We start from the raw sequence: 18,062 nt of genomic DNA, 5'->3' as shown, positions 1-18,062 counted from the left end.
AGGCCTTGTCCAAGACTGGGAGCTCAGCGGAAGAAGAGGAAACCGAATAAATGAAAGGCCGGAATCCTCTACGCTCCAGTGGTCCCGCGCGTGGAGAAAAGACAGGTACAGGTTTCCCATTTACCCACGGTCGGCTGTTCCCTTTAAGGGGAAGTGGGCGGAGTCGTGCCTTTACGCCCGCCCATGGCTGGAAGTACACGCGGCCAATGAGAGGAGCCGTCCCGTGCGCAGCGACTGGCAAGGGCGTGACGTCATCCCGCTCCGGCAGACGCTCGGGCCGCCCCTCCGTACGACACGCGCAGGGAAGATACAGTCGAGAGGTGAGCTCTGTGACGCCTTGAGGTTGCAGGGGTCGAATTCGGAGGAGCGAGACGCCGCCCCGTGAGAGCCTGGAGGCGAGGCGAGTGCCCTGACCCCGGGGTAGTGCGGGGCGGGAGGGTCAATCACCCCAACGTACCCCAGGCCCGGCCGGATGGACTCAGCATTAACCGATCAAGAAAGCAGCCCCAAGTTGGAGAGGACACCCCTGCCGTTCCGCCTAGGCCTTGAGCGCGCGGGTAGCGGGGCTTGAGCCTTCGGGGACAGGCACGCCCAGCGGCAGGAAAGAAATAAGAGACGCCAGTAAAGACCCACCTTTTTTAGCGCTATTGAGCGTCTTCTAGGTTAAACCCTCAAAGGGCTCCTGTGAGTAGACCCTGTTCTTATTCCCGTTTTGCACAGGGGGGAATTGAGGCTTTGAAATGACAGCTTTGTAAACAGTATGAAGGTGAAAGGTTGGGGTAAGGAAATAGTGAAACGTGTAAGCATCTCCAAAGTGGTGATTCCAGAAGGCCAACAAAAGCTGTTTCTGAACTTCAGCAGTTCTAGTAACAAAATTCATTTGGTGAGTCATAACAACCAGCATATTAAACTTTGAAATTTGTTTTTCAGGTGACCAAAACCAGATAATGTCAATAGTTCGTTCATCCGTCCACGCCAAATGGGTCGTGGGGAAGGTGATTGGAACAGCAATGCAAAAAACAGCTAAAGTGAGAGTGACCAGGCTTGTTTTGGATCCCTATTTATTAAAGGTGAGAGATATCCCTTTTTCAGATGGCATTGATAAATCACAGCATGTTATGGGTTCTGAGCAGAGAAACAATTCCCTGTCAGTACAGATGCACTGAGCCTCTGCTGCAAACCAGACACTGCTGATCTAAGGGTATAACAAAGTGAATTGATCATGGATCATTCTCAAATTCTGGGGACACGTAGAGTTAATTTCAACTCAGTCTGATAACTGCTGTAGTAATTCTCTGTGCAAAGTACTGGGAGCAGAGAGCAGGATACCTGTTTCTTCCCACATGGCTGAAGGAGAGCATCCTTCAGTTAAGAGACATTTGGGCTGAATCTCAGAAAGGCTTTTATCCAAAGGCCCAGGTTTGGGGGAGTCATTCAGGCCATGATGAGTGCTTTGTGGAAGTTCTTTTAGCCATTAAAGGGTGTGACATTGTGCGGGAACAACAAGTGGTTTGGCAAGGTCGGGCCCAGAGCTTGACCCTAAGTAGTCACTGACTGTTGTTGAGTGAAGGCAAGAACACTGGGAGCTGGACTGAGAGAGGTCTTGGATGTAGTATTTTTGGATTTCATCCTATAAGCAAAGGAAGGCAGACTTGGAGACATAGGGTGAGGACTGGAGGTAAGGAAGTGGGTAAGAAGGCTATTGCAAAAATCTCGAACTGGATATAAGGACCTGAACAGTCCTTGGAGCAGTGGGAATGGAGTGGGAAAGTAGATTTCAGAAAGAAAAGACCGAGTCCTTGATTTGTTAGATGTGCAAGGAAGGAAGAGGAAAGTGCCAAGGCTGGCTGTGCATTCAGGGTTAGGCACACAGGTAGGTAGAAATGCTCTTTGCTATCTAGGATGAAAAACATAGGAGCAGAGGTGACAGGGTTTTTGTTTTTTTGTTTATTTGAGAGAGAGAGAGAGAGAGAGAGAGAGAGCCCAAGTAGGGGGAGGGGCAGAGGGAGAAGCAGGCTCCCCACTGAGCAGGAAGCCAGTTGCTGGTTCAATCCCAGGACTCTGGGATCATGACCTGAGCCGAAAGCAGGCACTTAACTGACTGAGCCAGCCAGGCGCCCCCAGAGGTGACAGAGTTGAGGGAAGGGGGCACCAGGTGGGTTAGGGAGCAAAATAAAGTGGTCTTTTATTAACAACAACAACAACAAAAACACAGGAGCAAGCTGAAGAGTGACAGCATGATCATTGGCCTGAGAGTCAGAAGACCTTAGCTTGAATGTTGACTGTTGTTTACTAGCTGTGCCCATTACCTTTCTCCAGAGCCTGTTTTCTTATATGTAGAATGAGAATACCTTATGTAGCAAGGTTGTTTATGACCATCTGTGGCTTGTTTGCAGTACTTTGAGCCACACCTGGAGCTAAGTGTTTTATGAATATCATAACATTTGATTCTCTGGATAACTTTAGAGATGCAGATATTGGAGCCTCATTTTATGTTGGGGAAAAAAAAAAACAAACCGAGCTTGGAATGATTAAGTGACTTGTCCCAAATCACACAGCTAGTAGCGAAAGTAGCATGTTTATAGGCTGGAGAGAAGGCTCCACTAGGAAGGAAGAGTTTAAATAAGGGTAAAGAAGGTTGATGACTGATAGACAAGGATGCTGCAGGTAATGGGCTGGAGAGCTCAGGGACATGATCCACTCTAGAATTTAGCTGTTTTCCAGAAATTAAGCAGCTAATTTTTGTATTAGAAGCCTCCTTAAGTGTGTACTGTCTTTTTTCCCCAAGTCCCTGCTTGTTTTCTGTGCATTACTTTTTCATATTCTGTACTGTGTTATCAGATCACCGATGGGAACTACTGATTTGTTGCTCCTCCTTTCCACAGTATTTTAATAAGCGAAAAACCTACTTTGCTCACGATGCTCTTCAGCAGTGCACAGTTGGGGATATTGTGCTTCTCAGAGCTCTGCCTGTTGCACGAGCAAAGCGTGTGAAACATGAACTGGCCGAGATCGTTTTCAAAGTTGGACAAGTCATAGATCCAGTGACCGGAAAACCCTGTGCAGGCACTACCTACCTGGAAAGCCCAGTCAGCTTGGAAACCACCTGCCTAACCAAAAATCTGGAAGAACTCAATAGCTCTTCAGCACAGTGAAGGAGGATTGGGAGAAGGAGCCAGAGGGAAAGATTTATAAGTTTGCTTTATGGAAAAAGAAATTTTCCCAAGCTTCATTACAAACTGTCCTATTTCTCTTCTGGTATTTATGGAATAGCGAAAAGTAAATGAAGTAAAGGCCTTGTTAAAATTTTTCATAAAAGTTTAAGGTCATGTTTTAAATTTCCTTTCATTGGACATACGTTCTTCTTACAGTCAGTGTGCCTAGCAATCCCCTGCATTGTTTTGTAAGCTCTCTGTTTTAGAAGGTATGTATTTTTTTCATTCAAAGGAATCTTGAATTTATCTTAGAATCTTTATTTGGGGAGGAAAAATCTTTTGATATAAAACAGATAAGACCTCATTAAGTGAATATTTATTTTTGGTGGCATATATTCGAAGTTAACTTAAACTTTTTTCTCTGATTTAACCAGTTACAAATGGAAATAATCAACAGTCTCATTGGGGTCAGACTTTATCACATTAAAGTCTGTATTCTGAATGTTGACACATAGAAAATAAAGCTTGAAGATTGTGTCACTTTTCTTTTATCCTGTATTCTAGCGTAGAATAGGTCTGAGTTCATACAATCTGATACATTGATGAAGCTTTAGAACTTCTCACACTGTGCAGTTGTGTTGGAGAGTTTCAGTTTTGTTGCTGCTTTTTAATAAACTATGAACCTAGATTTTGACCTGAAGAAACATTGAGTTATATATTTCGGTTTCCTGTCTCCTAGAAAGAGACTTGGAGCATATTTCAACCTCAACTAATCTGTGTATTGTACAAGCACAGGGTTTCAGTGGTAACCACAAGCGCTGCCCACCCACTCAGGGCTCAAAATCTAGTAAGTGAAGTATGCACAGCTTCCTTCATAGCAAACAGAAGCACATGGGTGGGGATGAAATGAGGATAATTTTCTGGAAGAGACTAGATAGTGCTAGAACTGAATCTTAAAGGAAGAGTCTCCACCTAGGAAATGAGGATTGTGGAAAGGGCATTCCAGGCAGAGGGACGAGTGTAAAATCCTGAAAGTATGAGAGAAGGGAGCATAACCAAGGGGTTCTGTAAGTGGATGAGGACTGCTGGGACGTTTTGTACACGAGTGGAGCTCAGATAAAGAAATAGGTGGAGGGCAGCCCTGCCGGGACTCCTCTCACTCCTGAAAGGTTTTCCTGTATCCTTTCTTAAACTTCTATCGCTTAAAAAAAAAAGAAAAAAGAAAGAAAAGAAATAGGCAGAAATTACACTTAAGTGGTTGTGGGTTATCTGACATTTTTAAAGAGAATGATATAAATAGATTCACGCTCCTGTAAAAATAATAGCATCAGTAGAGAATGGGACTGGAAGGGGAAAGATTAGAGGAAGGAGACAGACTTATTCGAAAACTAGTCCTAAGTCCTAAACTACGCTGGATAAGAAAAGAGGAAAGGAGATTGGATAGATGATGTTCCAACAAGCAAAAGGGTGTCTAGGTCTCCCACTGTGAGGCTATATGGAACCCGTTATCCTGGTAGAAACAGGACACCTGTACAAGCCATCTCAAAAACCTCAACTATTTAAAATGTTTACATGTATTCTTGTTTATCTTAAGATATTTTCCTAATAATCTTGGTGTAGAAATTATGCTCCAGGAATATGCCCAATATTTCCTCTATGGCACTGAGTAACTTAAGCTATACACCTGTGAAGTAAGAGTACCTCGCCCAGTAAAAAGCATTGGGTTAATAGAACTCCGGAGCAAGATGATAGTGGAGAAAAAAAGAAAAAAAAAAAAAATGCAGAACAAGTGGCCTAGTACTAAATAGCACAAAAGCAAGGTCAACCCAAGAAATATTTGTAGCTCAGGAGAATATATTTGAAAGCATTTGTCTCTTGAAAAATAGCTGAGAAGTTGGGAGAATATGTGAGAAAGTCACAAGGGCACAGGGACACCACTAGCTTGAAGAGGCTTGCCTCCTGCAGTGGAGGATTGTGCCATGTCCTTTCTGCCCTCGGAAAGCTCCCTTCAGCCTTCCTTTTGGGTCTATCCAGTTTCTTACAGGCTCATTAAACAGAAGCCTGTTGAGATCAGGAACCTTCTCAGTCACACAGCCTCCGGCCTCCTGTTCTGTGTCCCTTGGTCTTTCCACTGGCCTCCAAGTGACAAGTGTCCCGTCTGGAGCAAATCCTTGTTGCCACTCCTCCATCCATAGGACCCCTTTCTGTCCTCCCTGGTGGCTCCTTGACATATTAACATGTTCAAATATTCCTTCAATCAGAAAACTGCACCACTTAAGCTCCAATGCCTCCAAGAAGCCCAGTTCCTGCCCCCACCCTCTTATGCAGAGACCCGCCTGGGTAACAGAGACCTCCCAGCTACCCAGTCCTGAGGGCATTTTCCTCTTGCAGGAAAATGCAGACTCTTGCATTGTCCTTCAAATGTTCCCCTTGCTGGCTGGGGCCTCTACCCTTCCCTGTTCCTCCCTCTTCTCTCACTGTCTCGCTCCCTTTCTGCCCACCCCGTCTTGGTTGCAGTTTTCAAGGTTACACTTGTGGCCCTTTTATCTTACTCAGGATACATTTTCCCTAAACAGTTGCCATCCTGACCCACGCCTTTGTTTCCTTGGCCAGGTGTCCTCCCTTCCACTGGTCAACTCCTCCTCGCTTGGTACTGCCCTGTTGTGCCAGCAACTAACTCGGGCTCTAGCCTCTGCTTCACAGCCACCGCCAGTTACTTGGTCTCCCGTCCTTGCCCCCTTCCCGCCTCGTGAATCGCTTCGTTTCAACACTTTTCACACTCAGCCAATCATCATTTCACATCCTGCCCCACTGGACTGGGACGGCTTGACAGTGGAGACGCGATCTGCGCCCGCCAGTGTTGAACAGGAACAATGTAGTCCCGAGACTACGCGATAACTTTACAATGTTTTCATCCAGAAAGTTTTTATTAAAGCGTTGTTTTGGGTCTGTTTTTGGTTTGAAAAGGTAATAAATTTACATGATACGAAAGGTACCGGGGGAGAAGCCTGGATTTAACACAGTGTTACTCTTTTCCTGTGGATCTGTCCACGCACATTAAAGCCTTGTCCACGTTCCCCTTGCGCACCCAGTTCAGGACACCCAGCTCCTTCCGCAGGGGATTTTCGTCTCCTAGCGCAGCCCTCTCGGGCTTGGCGCTCCTTCCTCCCAGCCGCGGGGCCTCCCCGCGCCGGCACCGTGCGCCTTGCCCCCCCTGGCGGCGGCGCCCGACGCTGCCGCCGCGGCCGCGCGCCCCGCCCCGCCCCGCCCCAGCCTCGGCGGGCCCGGCCGGGGGAGGGGTCGCGGCGGCGGCGGCGGCGGCGGCGGCGTCAGCGGCGGCCCGGGTGGTGGGAGCCCAGGCGCCAGAGCAAGATGGCGGCGCGAGTACTACACGCCCGCGGAGCGGCCTCGGCTGGCGGTCTCCTGCGGCGGGCCGCCCCCTGCAGCCTCCAGCCCGCGCTCCGGTGAGCAGCGCCGCCCTTTCCGGGAGCGGCCGGGGAGTGGCCGCCGCGGGGCGGAGGGCGCGGGGTCCCCCGGCGCGGGTCTCCGCCCCGGCCCGGCAGCGCTCCCTCGGGCAGGGCCGCCGGGGCTGCGGGGCGGCGGGGGCCGAGGCCGCGGTCGGCCGGGGCGGGCGGGAGCCTCGGCGGAGTCGGAGCGCTTTCCCGGCTTGCCGGGCTCAAGGTCACCGCGGGGACGGCGCTCGGTGCCAGGGCCACGTCCGCGCGCCGTGCGGGCCCGGCCTGCGGGACCTTGACCCAGCGCGACCCGAGCGGTGGCCGAGGGCGCGCGCGCGGCTCAGGCCCCAGGCCCTGGACTCGGCCTCCGGCTTCTCGCGGGCGCCCGGACAAGGCTGTGCGTCCGCGCGAAGCCACGGTGTCTGCCCCTGCAAATGGCCGTAGACAGACTACTTAATGTCTTAGGTGGTGAACAAGAAATAAAATCACTCATCGTCCGCGGTGAGCCCTCGTGAAGCGCTGGGGAGTAGTGGGGAAGTCGCTACGAACAGTCTGACTTGCATGGAAAAGTAGGCAACGGATCAGAAAGTATTTAGAAGTTACCAGCACTAAGTAGGCGTTGGGTTCAAGTTTAAACTTTCTTCGGAACGCATTGTATTAAATATTTGGTTTTCCGACTTTATCCCTTTGACATATCCGTGCCCCGTTTTCCATGTTCAAAAACCAAGCTCATATTGACTTACACGTAGATTTGCTTTCATGTTTTCTGCACATTAGTAATTTAAACGTTATCTGTTTGTGGCTAAATAATGAGCCTCTAGAAAATTCAGTTGTCACTTAACGAAAGAGTAAAGGGACTGCCTGTTTGTTAAACTCTTACTATGCGCCAGAGAGTTTATTTAATCTAATCCTAGAAGCAATCTCAAGTAACAGGATCTGCATTTTACCCGTGAGATGGGACCTCAGGTGAGACCTCCGGCTAGAAAAGGCATTTGAACTCAAGTTTATCCGGCTTTCCTACGACTGGTGCCCAACTTGTATTTCCAGATTTGATGTTTGTGTTTCCAAGTTGATGAACAAATCAGCCTCCTTTTATATTTATTCTGTTATAGAGCGTCTACTGTGTCTTGTTTTTGTTTTTGTTTTTGTTTTTTGTTCACACAGGTGATAAGAAACTGTGAAATTCAAATTTTCTTCTTTCCAAAAAAGACAGCTGAGGCTGAAGGTGTTCACCCAACATACTCACTCAGAGTGCCCAAGGTCACAAAGCTAGTAAACTGGAGATTTGGACCTGGGTCTGCCCAGCACCCCACTTCCTTCTGGGGCCAAATGCTCTTGAAACGGAAGCCCAACCTGTTGGCTCTTGGATTACTTTCTCAGGCCCCCTGTATCTTTTGACTGCCTTAACTGTAGGAGTTCTTTGGGACTCAGTCTCGACCCAATTAATTCACTAAGTCTGCATAAATTGAATGTATACGATGTCTTTGAAGCCTTGTGGAACTCCGCTTCATAGCCGTGGTCACTGTCCCCAGGAAGCCATGGCAGAGGTAAAAATCCATATAGACTTAAAGATGGAGGTAGGTGGTATGAGAGAAGAGCAGGGAACCTACCCCGTGAGATCACGGAAGGCGTCTCCAAGAAGGTGCCTTTACGACCTAGGGTCAGTGTGCGGGAAAGTCCTGACCGGGAAGGAGTAAGGCATACCGGGACACTTCAGAAAGCCTAGGAAGATGGAACATGGGAGTGAAGGGAAGACAGGCCAGAAGACAGGGGGCAAGGAGCAGGAGCCCCATAATTCCAGGCCTTGCAAGCCAGTTTAGAGAGGTTGGATTTTATACTGAGAGCCACGGAAGGCATTTAAAGGTATACATTCCAGGGTGACATGATCTGATCTATGTTTTTAACATATTAGTCTGATTTTGGAAAAGAGACGAAACCAAGGGTGATGGCCAACTGAGCAGCTGCTGGTGCCATTTACTGAAAGTCCCTGTTCCTCAGGCATATGAGTGCCCACCATGTGCCAGGCGCTGTTGGGAAATATCAGTGAATAAAGTCGTTGCCATCTGGGAGCTTGCTCCTAATTCAGAGAAGGAAGAACAGGTACAGGGTGGGGAGGGGGGATTCCAGAGCACTTTTGAACCTGGTAAAGTTTGAGGTGCATGTGAGCTATTCAAATGGAAAGGCATTTGGCCTGTTTGATCTATGTGACTCCTCAAAGGAGATGCCTGGACCACAGGTTACATTTGGGAGTTGTGGGTATATAGGAATGCTCAATGTTGATAGATCCGTGGGTTTCATTATACTGTGTTGCATTTAATTGAAATTATTCTTAATAAAACATTTTTTAAAACCATAGGAATGGATGCGATTGCTTGAAGAGTGTGACTAGAGAAGGGGCTAAGAAACAGGCCCTGAGGTGTGTCAGCATTCACAGGCTAGCCAAATTATGGAAAGAGCCCAAATGTCCATCAACTGATGAATGGATAAAGAAGGTGTGTGTGTGTGTGTGTGTGTGTGTGTGTGTGTGTACACACACACAGTGGAATATTACTCGGGCATTAAAAAGAATAAAATCTTGCCGTTTGCAACAACGTGGATAGAACTAGAGGGTATTATGCTAAGCAGAATAAGTCAGAGAAAGACAAATACCATATGATTTCCTCGTATATGGAATTAGACACAAAACAGATGAACACAGGGGAAGGGAAGGAAAAATAAAATGAGATAAAAACAGGAAAACTGTAAGAGAATCAAATATGGAGAACAAACAGGGCTGGGGGGGTGGGCTAGATGGGTGATGGACATTAGGAGGGCACTTGTTGGGATGAGCACTGGGTGTTATATGTAAGTGGTGAGTCAATGAATTCATCAAGAAACCAGTACTACACTATATGTTAACTAACTTGAATTTAAATTAAAAAAAATTCACAGGCTCGATGTAGGAAGGAGAGGCAGCCAGGGAGACTGGGAGAGAGCAGCCAGTGAGCACTGTTTGTGGCAGTGCCCAAGGGGAGGTGTTTCAAGGAGGTCGTGGTCGACTGTGCCAGATGCTGCTAAAAAGTTAAGAGGACAGAAAACTGGGTTTGCCAACAGGACTCTGAGTGACCTTGTGAGAGGGATTTCAGAGGGGAAGGAGGAAGCCTTGCCAGGAGACTTAACTGCCAGCACCTCTTAGCTGTGCTCAGTGCCAGGCCTGGAGTTCCAGTTGCTTAGTGGACATTGCGCTAGTGTCCTCCTGGTGCTTGAGATGCTTACGTACCCAGGATTTAACTCGTCTTCCTCCTACAGAACCTGCTTGTTCCTCCGGGGTTCTCTCTCCAGTAATGGTCCATCTTCCATTTCGTGGCCCCATGCCCACCCCCTCCTGCTCTCTCCCAGCTAGCCAGTTGCCAGATCTTTCACTTCTACCTCCAGCAGGTCTTGACTCTACCTTCTGTCTCATCATTCCCCACCTCAGCTCTTGGCAACACTTGTCTGGCATCCTGTGAAGAGTAAGGACTTGAACCTGTAGGAAAAGGGGACAGCTCAAGAATTCCGAGCAGAGCTTTCTCCTATTAGAGATCTATGACACGAACGTGGACTGGATGCTAATCCCTTTTCTTTCCCATTCCCACCCCACCCTACCCTTGCCAAGAAAAACTATGAAAGACATATTGGGGACGGTTTTTGGTTTTTTATTTTTTAAGATTTTATGTATTTGATGGAGAGAGAGAGAGAGAGAGCAGAGCGCTCACAAGCAGGGGGAGTGGAAGGGAGAGGGAGAAACAGGCTTCCCGCCGAGCAGGGAGCCTGATAGGGGGCTCCAACCCAGGGCCCCGGGATCATGACCTGAGCCAAAGGCATCTGCTTAACCGAGCCACCCAGGCGCCCCTGGGGACAGTTTAATATATGAAATGGATATTAGATAGAATTCTTTTCCTCAGATGTAAAAATCATATCATGGTTTTCTCTTTGTTCTTAGAAGGTGCATGCTGGAGTATTTAGGGATAAAGCATCATAATGTCTATACTCTGCTTTCAAATGGTTTGGTAAAATAAAGCAAATACATATAGAAAGATTTAAAATGATAAAATGTTCATTTTTTTTTTTCACCTACAGGCAGGGTATAGAGGTCTTCATTATACTGTTCCTTCATCTCTGTGCAGTTTTTATTTTATTTAAAGATTTATTTGAGAGGGAGAGAGAACATGAGCACATACAAGATTTGGGGAGGGCAGAGGGAGAAGCGGACTCCCTGCTGAGCAGGGAGCCTGACACAGCGCTCGATCCTGGGACCCTGGGATCATGACCTGAGCTGAAGGCAGACACTTAACTGACTGAGCCACTCAGGCACCCTTCTGTGTCATTTGTAAAAATGAAAAGTTAGGCGATAGCTCTCTGTAGCAGCAGTGTGGAAGACAGGTTTATTGGGGTGCAGAGGGTTTGGCGGTGAGGAGGGGAGCACACAGTGACTGCTTTCATGCAAGACTCTTTGGATCAGGCCCTTCAGCCTCCTGTCTCCCCCTCATCTCCTGCTATACCCACATACTCCTGGCCTTGGCAGGTGTAGTTCTCCCAAAATGGCAGGTGTTCCGCCGGACAGGTGCTCCTCATCTTTCAAGTCTTCAGTTCAAGTGCTTCTTCAGAGACTTGGTTCATGTCTCCCCCCAGGCCAACTTAGACTCCTTTTCCTCCGCCCCGACCCGTGTCCCAACCACTACCTTATGTGTCCATGAGAAGCTTATCTCACGTTGGGCTGTGATCGCGGCCGTCCATCTGCTCCCACCCGCAGGCCGCTCCGTGGGGTCAGGGCCGGGGCTGTCTGTCTTTACAACCTCAGCCTGGCCCAGGGCTTGGCACCTGCAGCGCGCGGTCCGTAGGTACTCGGTGCTCGAATGAAGTCCATTTCACCACTGCTGCCTTATCCTGTGGCCTCAGTGTTGCCCGTACTTCCCATCTGCGGTTGGCTCCAGCTAACCCGCAACACTGTCTGTCTAGACACCTCGTCAGGACCCTGTCTTCCTGCTCTTCACCTCAGGAATATGTCTTGAAGGTATGTATTCCTTCCCTTTGATTCCTACTGCCCTAAGCGGAACCCAGGACTGTCCTTCGGTCCTTCCAGTGAGTAGCGAATTCCTCCTGTGTGGCTGGCACTGCTGGGCATGGCCACCAGCAGGAAGCCCAGGAACCATGCTCCCTGCCTCTGTTGTTGCAGTCCACCCGCCACACCACTGCCAGGCTGCTTTTCACAAGCTCGCTAGCACTGCCCCATGTGCGGGATAAAATCTGGCTGACGGGCATGTGGTGCGCAAGGCTCTAACCACTCTGCCCCCTTGCCTTCCCATTCTCTTACCATCCTCCCACATGCTGTTCTCCTGCCTTGCTGAACTCTCTGCTGTTCCAGAAATATGCCATACAGTTTCACAATTCCAGGCCCCTGGACATGTTGTTCCTTTTCACTGGAATTACACCTGCCTTGTCCACAAGTCTGCGTCACCTTCCAAGACAGAGCCAGAATGTCTCTGCTGGAGTTCCTCTCCTCACAGGCCAAGCCAATGGTTCATTCCCTTGAGCTCCCACAGTGCGTGCACGAGTGTGTGTGTGTGTGTGTGTGTGTGTGTGTAAATCTATAGTATCTGAGCGAAGCATCTGGTTCACCTTTATATCCACAGAGCCTGGCACATAATGCTTATTTTTTTTTAAGATTTGTTTTTTTATTTTTGAGAGAAAGCATGCAGTGGGGAGAGGGAGAGAGAGTTTCAAGCAGACTCTGCCCTGAGTGGAGCCCAACGCGGGGCTCAGTCTCACCTGAGATCTTGACCTGAGCCAAAACCAGGAGTCAGACACTTAACCCAGGCGCTCCGTGGCACATAGTGCTTCTTCTATTTAAAGTCCAATATTCTGTGGGGCGCCTGGCTGGCTCGGCTGGTAGAGCGGGCATCTCCTGATCTCTCCAGCCCCCACGCTAGAGATTACTTAAAATCTTTGGGAAATCACAATAAAAATGAAGTCTAATGTTTTGTAGAATGTACTGCCCCGTACCCCACCCTCTGTAAAGTGCCACCCAACATATGTATGATGTTATAAAGACTACGGATGGTGCTGTTTGTCATTCTCAAAAAAGAACCCCAGCCTGGGTCTTACACCCTGACAGCTGTTGGCCTAGCTGCTTCTGCTGTCTTCCGGGGTTCAGCTTGGACAGGGCACATTCGTCAGCTTTGGTCACCTGATGCTGAGAAGATTTCCGAGTTTGACTCAACCGGGGGTCATGCTGGGCTGGACTGTGTTTCAGTCGTCAAGACATTTGCTACCCAAGTCGACAAGCAAACGCCGCTCGGGTTCTTGTGTGTGTCCCATGATGTTGACTGTTTCTTGGGCTCATCTGTAGATTACAGAGTGTTTCCGTATACTTTACCTCATTTTACCCATCTTAAAGTAAATCCCGTTGGTGTTATTAAAACCTGGGAAAATGCTCAACTGGGGAGATTGATGTTTGGGGGGCATCCCTTATTCGTGAGAATGTTTTGAACTTTATAGTCAGATCCGGGTTCCTGTTTTCATTTTGCCACGTCTTAGCTCTCATGTCATTTAACCTCTCTGAGCCAAGCTTTACAATGTGGTAATGCCTAGCTTGCTGGGCTGTGCTGGGAATTGAATGAGGTGACGTAGGCAAGCTACCTAATTCAGTGCCTAACAGGAAGTATGTATTCATTAATTTGTAATCCCCTTAAATTCTAAAGAAGAGGGGAAAAAATTACTTTGGGATCTTTCCCCTTCCAAATTTAGTTCGCCAATGTACCTATATGCCTTTCCTATAAAAGACTCTCTAAACGTGCACTTTTATAGCTAATTTTAAGTATAATAATAATAATATATGTATGTGGAAAATTGTCAAGTAGTCCGGAAGGCTGTACAATGAAAAGGAAAAATCTTACTCCCACCCCACGCCCAGTCACATTCCCCAGATATCACTACTGTGGTACATTTCTGTACCTGCTTTTTCCACATAATTTTTTTTTTCAGAAATATCAACATATCAGTGCATGTAGATCTGTTTCATTCTTTTTAATGATTGCATTCTATTCTGATTTTGGATATTCTAAATTTATTTGACCAGTCCCTGTTAATGGATATCTAAATTGCCTAAACCAGGAAAAAACTGGAAACAAGGTGCTAATAAATGTTCTCAGTTTATAAAGTATCAAATGTCATAGAAATTAAATGTATGTACACATGATGATGCATGTCTATGCATTTCTGGAATTAAAAACTGTTAGTAGTGGTTGCTTTGGTGAATACTTGTTATTTTAAATGAAATTCCCTAATGCTGATATTTTTAGAAACTTTCATTGTACCCCTTTCTTAATCGTTCATAGTAGTTATTCCTAAGCTCTTACAATTTATTTAACCACCCCCCCAATTTTTAAACACAGTTTCTGTCTGGTGAACTTAAAATCTGAAATAAATAAAAAAACAGGAATTATATAGTCTTATTAAAAAATCGTAAAACTTTCTACTTTGTATATCACTAATTTTGTCTGCCTGCCATTGGGCTTCATGATATTTTTAAGCAAATATCCCAAAATGTGGTATGTTTAAAACACTTAACCAAATTGACAAACTGTTTTTATTGACATAAATTTTACTGTGGTCATTTGGAGACTTGCGCCTTCAAAATTAACTTATTTATATAATCAGAATACATCGAAAACAAACACCATATGGTTTGGGGTTTTGCTAAAAGGCTAACGATTTTATGTGTAATTTATTGCTTTTAATTTTAAAAGTTTGTTTTTATTGAAAAAGTAGTTTTAAAAACTTAATTTTTTTAGACTTTCACAGTATATCCGGCGCTGTCCTAAGTGCTATGTGGCTGACTGCGTACTTAAAAATATACAAGAGTAAGGGCACAGCGTAAGAAATACAACCAATGATACTGTAGGAGCGACGTTCCAGACATATGGTAGCTATACTTGCTGGTGAAATAGCATAACGTATAAAGCTTGTCAAATCACTAAGTTGTAGGGACGCCTGGGTGGCTCAGTTGGTGAAGCGTCAGCCTTACGGCTCAGGTCATGATCCCCGGGTCTTGGGATCGAGTCCTGCAATGGGCTCCTTGCTCAGCAGGGAGCCTATTTCTTCTCCCTCTGCCTGCCACTCCCCCTGCTTGTGCGCGCTCTCTGTCTCTCTGACAAGTAAGTAAAATCTTTTTTAAAAAATTACTAAGTTGTATAGCTGAAACTAATGTAACACTGTGTGTCAGTTTTGCTCAAATTTATATATATATATATATATATGCAAACACACAAAAGTAAAAAAGTCAGTACACACATTAGATGGGTAAAGCTGTATCTCTTCTGCCTTCTCTCCATCCCTCCCTGAGGGATACCACCATAAACACTTGGCTAATTCTAAGAAATTTTAACATCTAGTAAAAGCAATGTGCAAGAATTTCCAACGTGTTTTTACAAATGCCATTTAGAACTATATATTTTTGTCCTATGCACTTACAAGAAAAATGACATGAACAATACTAGTATTAACTAATTATTTTACCTTTTTACTATGAGTTTGCTGCTTTTTAATCTTCGAAGGATTGAAAAAGTACTTTTATATTACTTGATTATTATGGAAAACATCTTACTGTTAATATTTGCATATTTTATGTTTGCATATTTGCATCATTCAGAAGTCTTTTTATATGGTTTTTAGCTATTTGTTTTTATCTGGTTTTTAGCTAATATCCTATGAGTTGGTTTTTAAATTAAAAGAACATTTTTTTTTTTTAAAGAACATCTTATGGGGAGAAAATTGCTCTGGAATGTTTTTGTTAATTTTTTTAAGCAAAGAAAAAGCCTACTAATAGAACATTTGAAATTTAGAGTAGTAGTATTTCTAAAGCACCATAGTTGAAAAAGAGGAGGAATTTGTACTATTGTAATGTAGACTGCACTGGTTCATCTGATAAAGCAATGGGGAATTTGCATATCCTGAGAGTTTTTCTTGCCTCTTGTTAAATTCCCAGTCCTCTTCTTTAAGCCCTTTAATACTCTTTTCCTCCTGCGATGCTTTGTGGTGTCTGTGGCCTTAAACAGACCTGATAAACCAATTGGAAATAATCTGTAGAAAATCACGCAGTGTTTGCATAGAAAGCCCCAGGAAAGGCTCACACCAGCCTGTCAGCATCCCGACCTTGCTTTGCGGCACTGGGTAAGCTCCTGAGCATTTGCCTGCTGTTCGGAATCCCAGTGTATTAGCGCTCCTAGCACGATCCAGCCAAGGGCAAAAAAGATCATTTTGGTGTAGATCAAGTTAAAGATCAGAATTACAAATATGCTGTAATAGCCCTGACCAGAGATGACGGTCATCCCTTATAAAAGGGACTGTGCAAAAAGAATGGGCACAGACTCAAAAGGCTACATTCTGTATCATTCCATAAACAAGACGTTCTGGAAAAAGCAGAACTATAGGACATAGAACAGATCAGTGGTTGTTAGCAGTCAGAACTGGGGAGAAGGGTTGATGACAAAAGGAGTGGGAGATACAGGCTTCCAGTTGTGAAATGAATAAATCACTGGTATGGAAGGTACAGCATGGGGAATAGAGTCAGTGGTGTTCTGATACCATTGTATGGTGACAAGCGGTAGCGACAGTTACGGTGAGCACAGCGTACAGACTTGTTGAATCACTATGTTGTACACGTGAACGTAATGTAACAATGTGTATCAACTATACTTCAATTTTTTTTTAAAGATTTTATTTATGTATTCGACAGAGATAGAGACAGCCAGCGAGAGAGGGAACACAAGCAGGGGGAGTGGGAGAGGAAGAAGCAGGCTCCTAGCGGAAGAGCCTGATGTGGGGCTCGATCCCACAACGCCAGGACAACGCCGGGATCACGCCCTGAGCCGAAGGCAGACGCTTAACCGCTGTGCCACCCAGGCGCCCCAACTATACTTCAATTTTTAACACCCAAAAAGGGGAATTTTAGGGACTGGTCCGTATCTTCTTATGGTGGTGGTTACAAAACTGCATTTTGCCAAAACTTGTAGAAGCGTATGCCAAAAAAGAGTAAATTTCACTGTATGTAAATCTGAATTAAAATGAAGAAGAGAAAAGGATACAGCTTGTCATTTGAATGTGGTGATGTGAGATTAGGAAGAAGATGAGTCTCATCCATGTTCTGATTTTTTTTAATTGAAGTGTAGCTGACCTACAATATTATATGTTTCACGTATTACTTAGTGATTCAACATTATATACAGTATGAAATGATCACCCTAAGTCTACTTACCATCTGTCACCACACAAAATTATTACAGTATTAGTGACTGTATTCCCTAGGCTGTACTTTACACCCCCTTATTTTATTTTATAAATGGAGGTTTGAACCTCTTGATCCCTTCACCTAGTTCACCGTTCCCCCTGCACCTACAGCCACCAGTCTGTGCTCTGTATCTATGTCTCTGTGCTCTTTGTTCATTGGTTTTGTTTTTTAGATTAAGTGAAATTGTATGGTATTTGTCTTTCTTAGTCTGACATTTCACTTAGCCTAATACCCTTGTGATCCATCAATGTTGTCACAAGTGGTGAGATTTTATTCTTTTTTTTATGGAGGGCGCCTGGGTGGCTCAGTCAGTGAAGTGTCTGCCTTCGGCTCAGGGGTCCTGGGATCCAGTTCCGCATCAGGCTTCTTGCTCAGCAGGGAGCCTGCTTCTCCCTCTGCCTGCTGCTCCCCTTGCTTGTGTGCTTGGTCTCTCTCTCTCTCTCTCTGACATAAATAAGTAAATCTTTTTTTAAAAATTTATTCTTTTTTATGGCTGAATAATTTTCACGCACGTGTGTGTGTCTTACAATATGTAATATTGCATATGTATATGGTATAGATATACACACACCGCCTCTCTTTATCCATTCATCCAGCAGTGGGCTTAGGTCTTAGGTTGCTTCCATGTCTTGGGTGTTCTAAATAATGCCGCAGTGAACATAGGGGTGCATATATCTTTTCTAATTAATGTTTTCATTTTCTTTGGGTAAATACTCAGAAGTGGGGTTGCTGGATTGTATGGTGTTTCTATTTCTGATTTTTGGAGGAACCTCCACATTCTTCTGTAGTAGTTGCACTAATTTGCACTCCCGACCACAGTGCACGGGGATTCCCTTTTCTTCACATCCTCGCCAAACTTGTTTTTTACTGCCCTTTTAGATACCAGCCATTCTGACAGGCGTGAGGTGAGATCTCACTGTGGTTTAGATAAACATTTCCCTGATAATTTGTGATCTAGGCCATCTCTATGTCTTTTTTGGAAAAATGTATATTGAGGTCCTCTGCCCTTTTTTTTTTTTTTTTTAAAGATTTTTTATTTATTTACTTGACAGAGAGAGAGACAGCCAGCGAGAGAGGGAACACAAGCAGGGGGAGTGGGAGAGGAAGAAGCAGGCTCCCAGCGGAGGAGCCTGATGTGGGGCTCGA

At 45.6% G+C, this 18,062-nt stretch overlaps 2 protein-coding genes across 3 annotated transcripts in view; both read left to right on the top strand.

Moving 5' to 3' along the window:
* Nucleotides 1-250: 250 nt before the first annotated feature.
* MRPS17 (mitochondrial ribosomal protein S17) lies at nucleotides 251-3,843 on the top strand. 2 transcript variants are annotated; one of them, XM_008698606.2, is made up of 3 exons: nucleotides 251-400; nucleotides 931-1,070; nucleotides 2,886-3,843. In XM_008698606.2, exons 2-3 carry the CDS (start codon nucleotides 948-950, stop codon nucleotides 3,153-3,155), a joined length of 393 nt encoding a protein of 130 aa, XP_008696828.1. In that variant the 5' UTR covers nucleotides 251-400; nucleotides 931-947; the 3' UTR covers nucleotides 3,156-3,843. The 2 variants fall into 2 exon arrangements, with proteins under 2 accessions (XP_008696828.1, XP_040490950.1); XM_040635016.1 differs by lacking the exon at nucleotides 251-400 and adding an exon at nucleotides 440-684.
* Nucleotides 3,844-6,441: 2,598 nt separating this feature from the next.
* NIPSNAP2 (nipsnap homolog 2) overlaps nucleotides 6,442-18,062 on the top strand; it is a 35,687-nt gene continuing 24,066 nt past the window's right edge. The window contains exon 1 of the mRNA XM_040635014.1: nucleotides 6,442-6,619. Coding sequence (XP_040490948.1) covers nucleotides 6,528-6,619 — 92 coding nt within the window. The 5' untranslated portion in view covers nucleotides 6,442-6,527. The remainder of the gene's footprint in view (nucleotides 6,620-18,062) is intronic.

This window comes from Ursus maritimus, unplaced genomic scaffold (genome assembly GCF_017311325.1).
Source record: "Ursus maritimus isolate PB19 unplaced genomic scaffold, ASM1731132v1 scaffold_2, whole genome shotgun sequence".
Classification (NCBI taxonomy): domain Eukaryota; kingdom Metazoa; phylum Chordata; class Mammalia; order Carnivora; family Ursidae; genus Ursus; species Ursus maritimus.
Note: the sequence above shows the minus strand (reverse complement) of the source record. Positions and strands in the feature narration are given on the sequence as shown.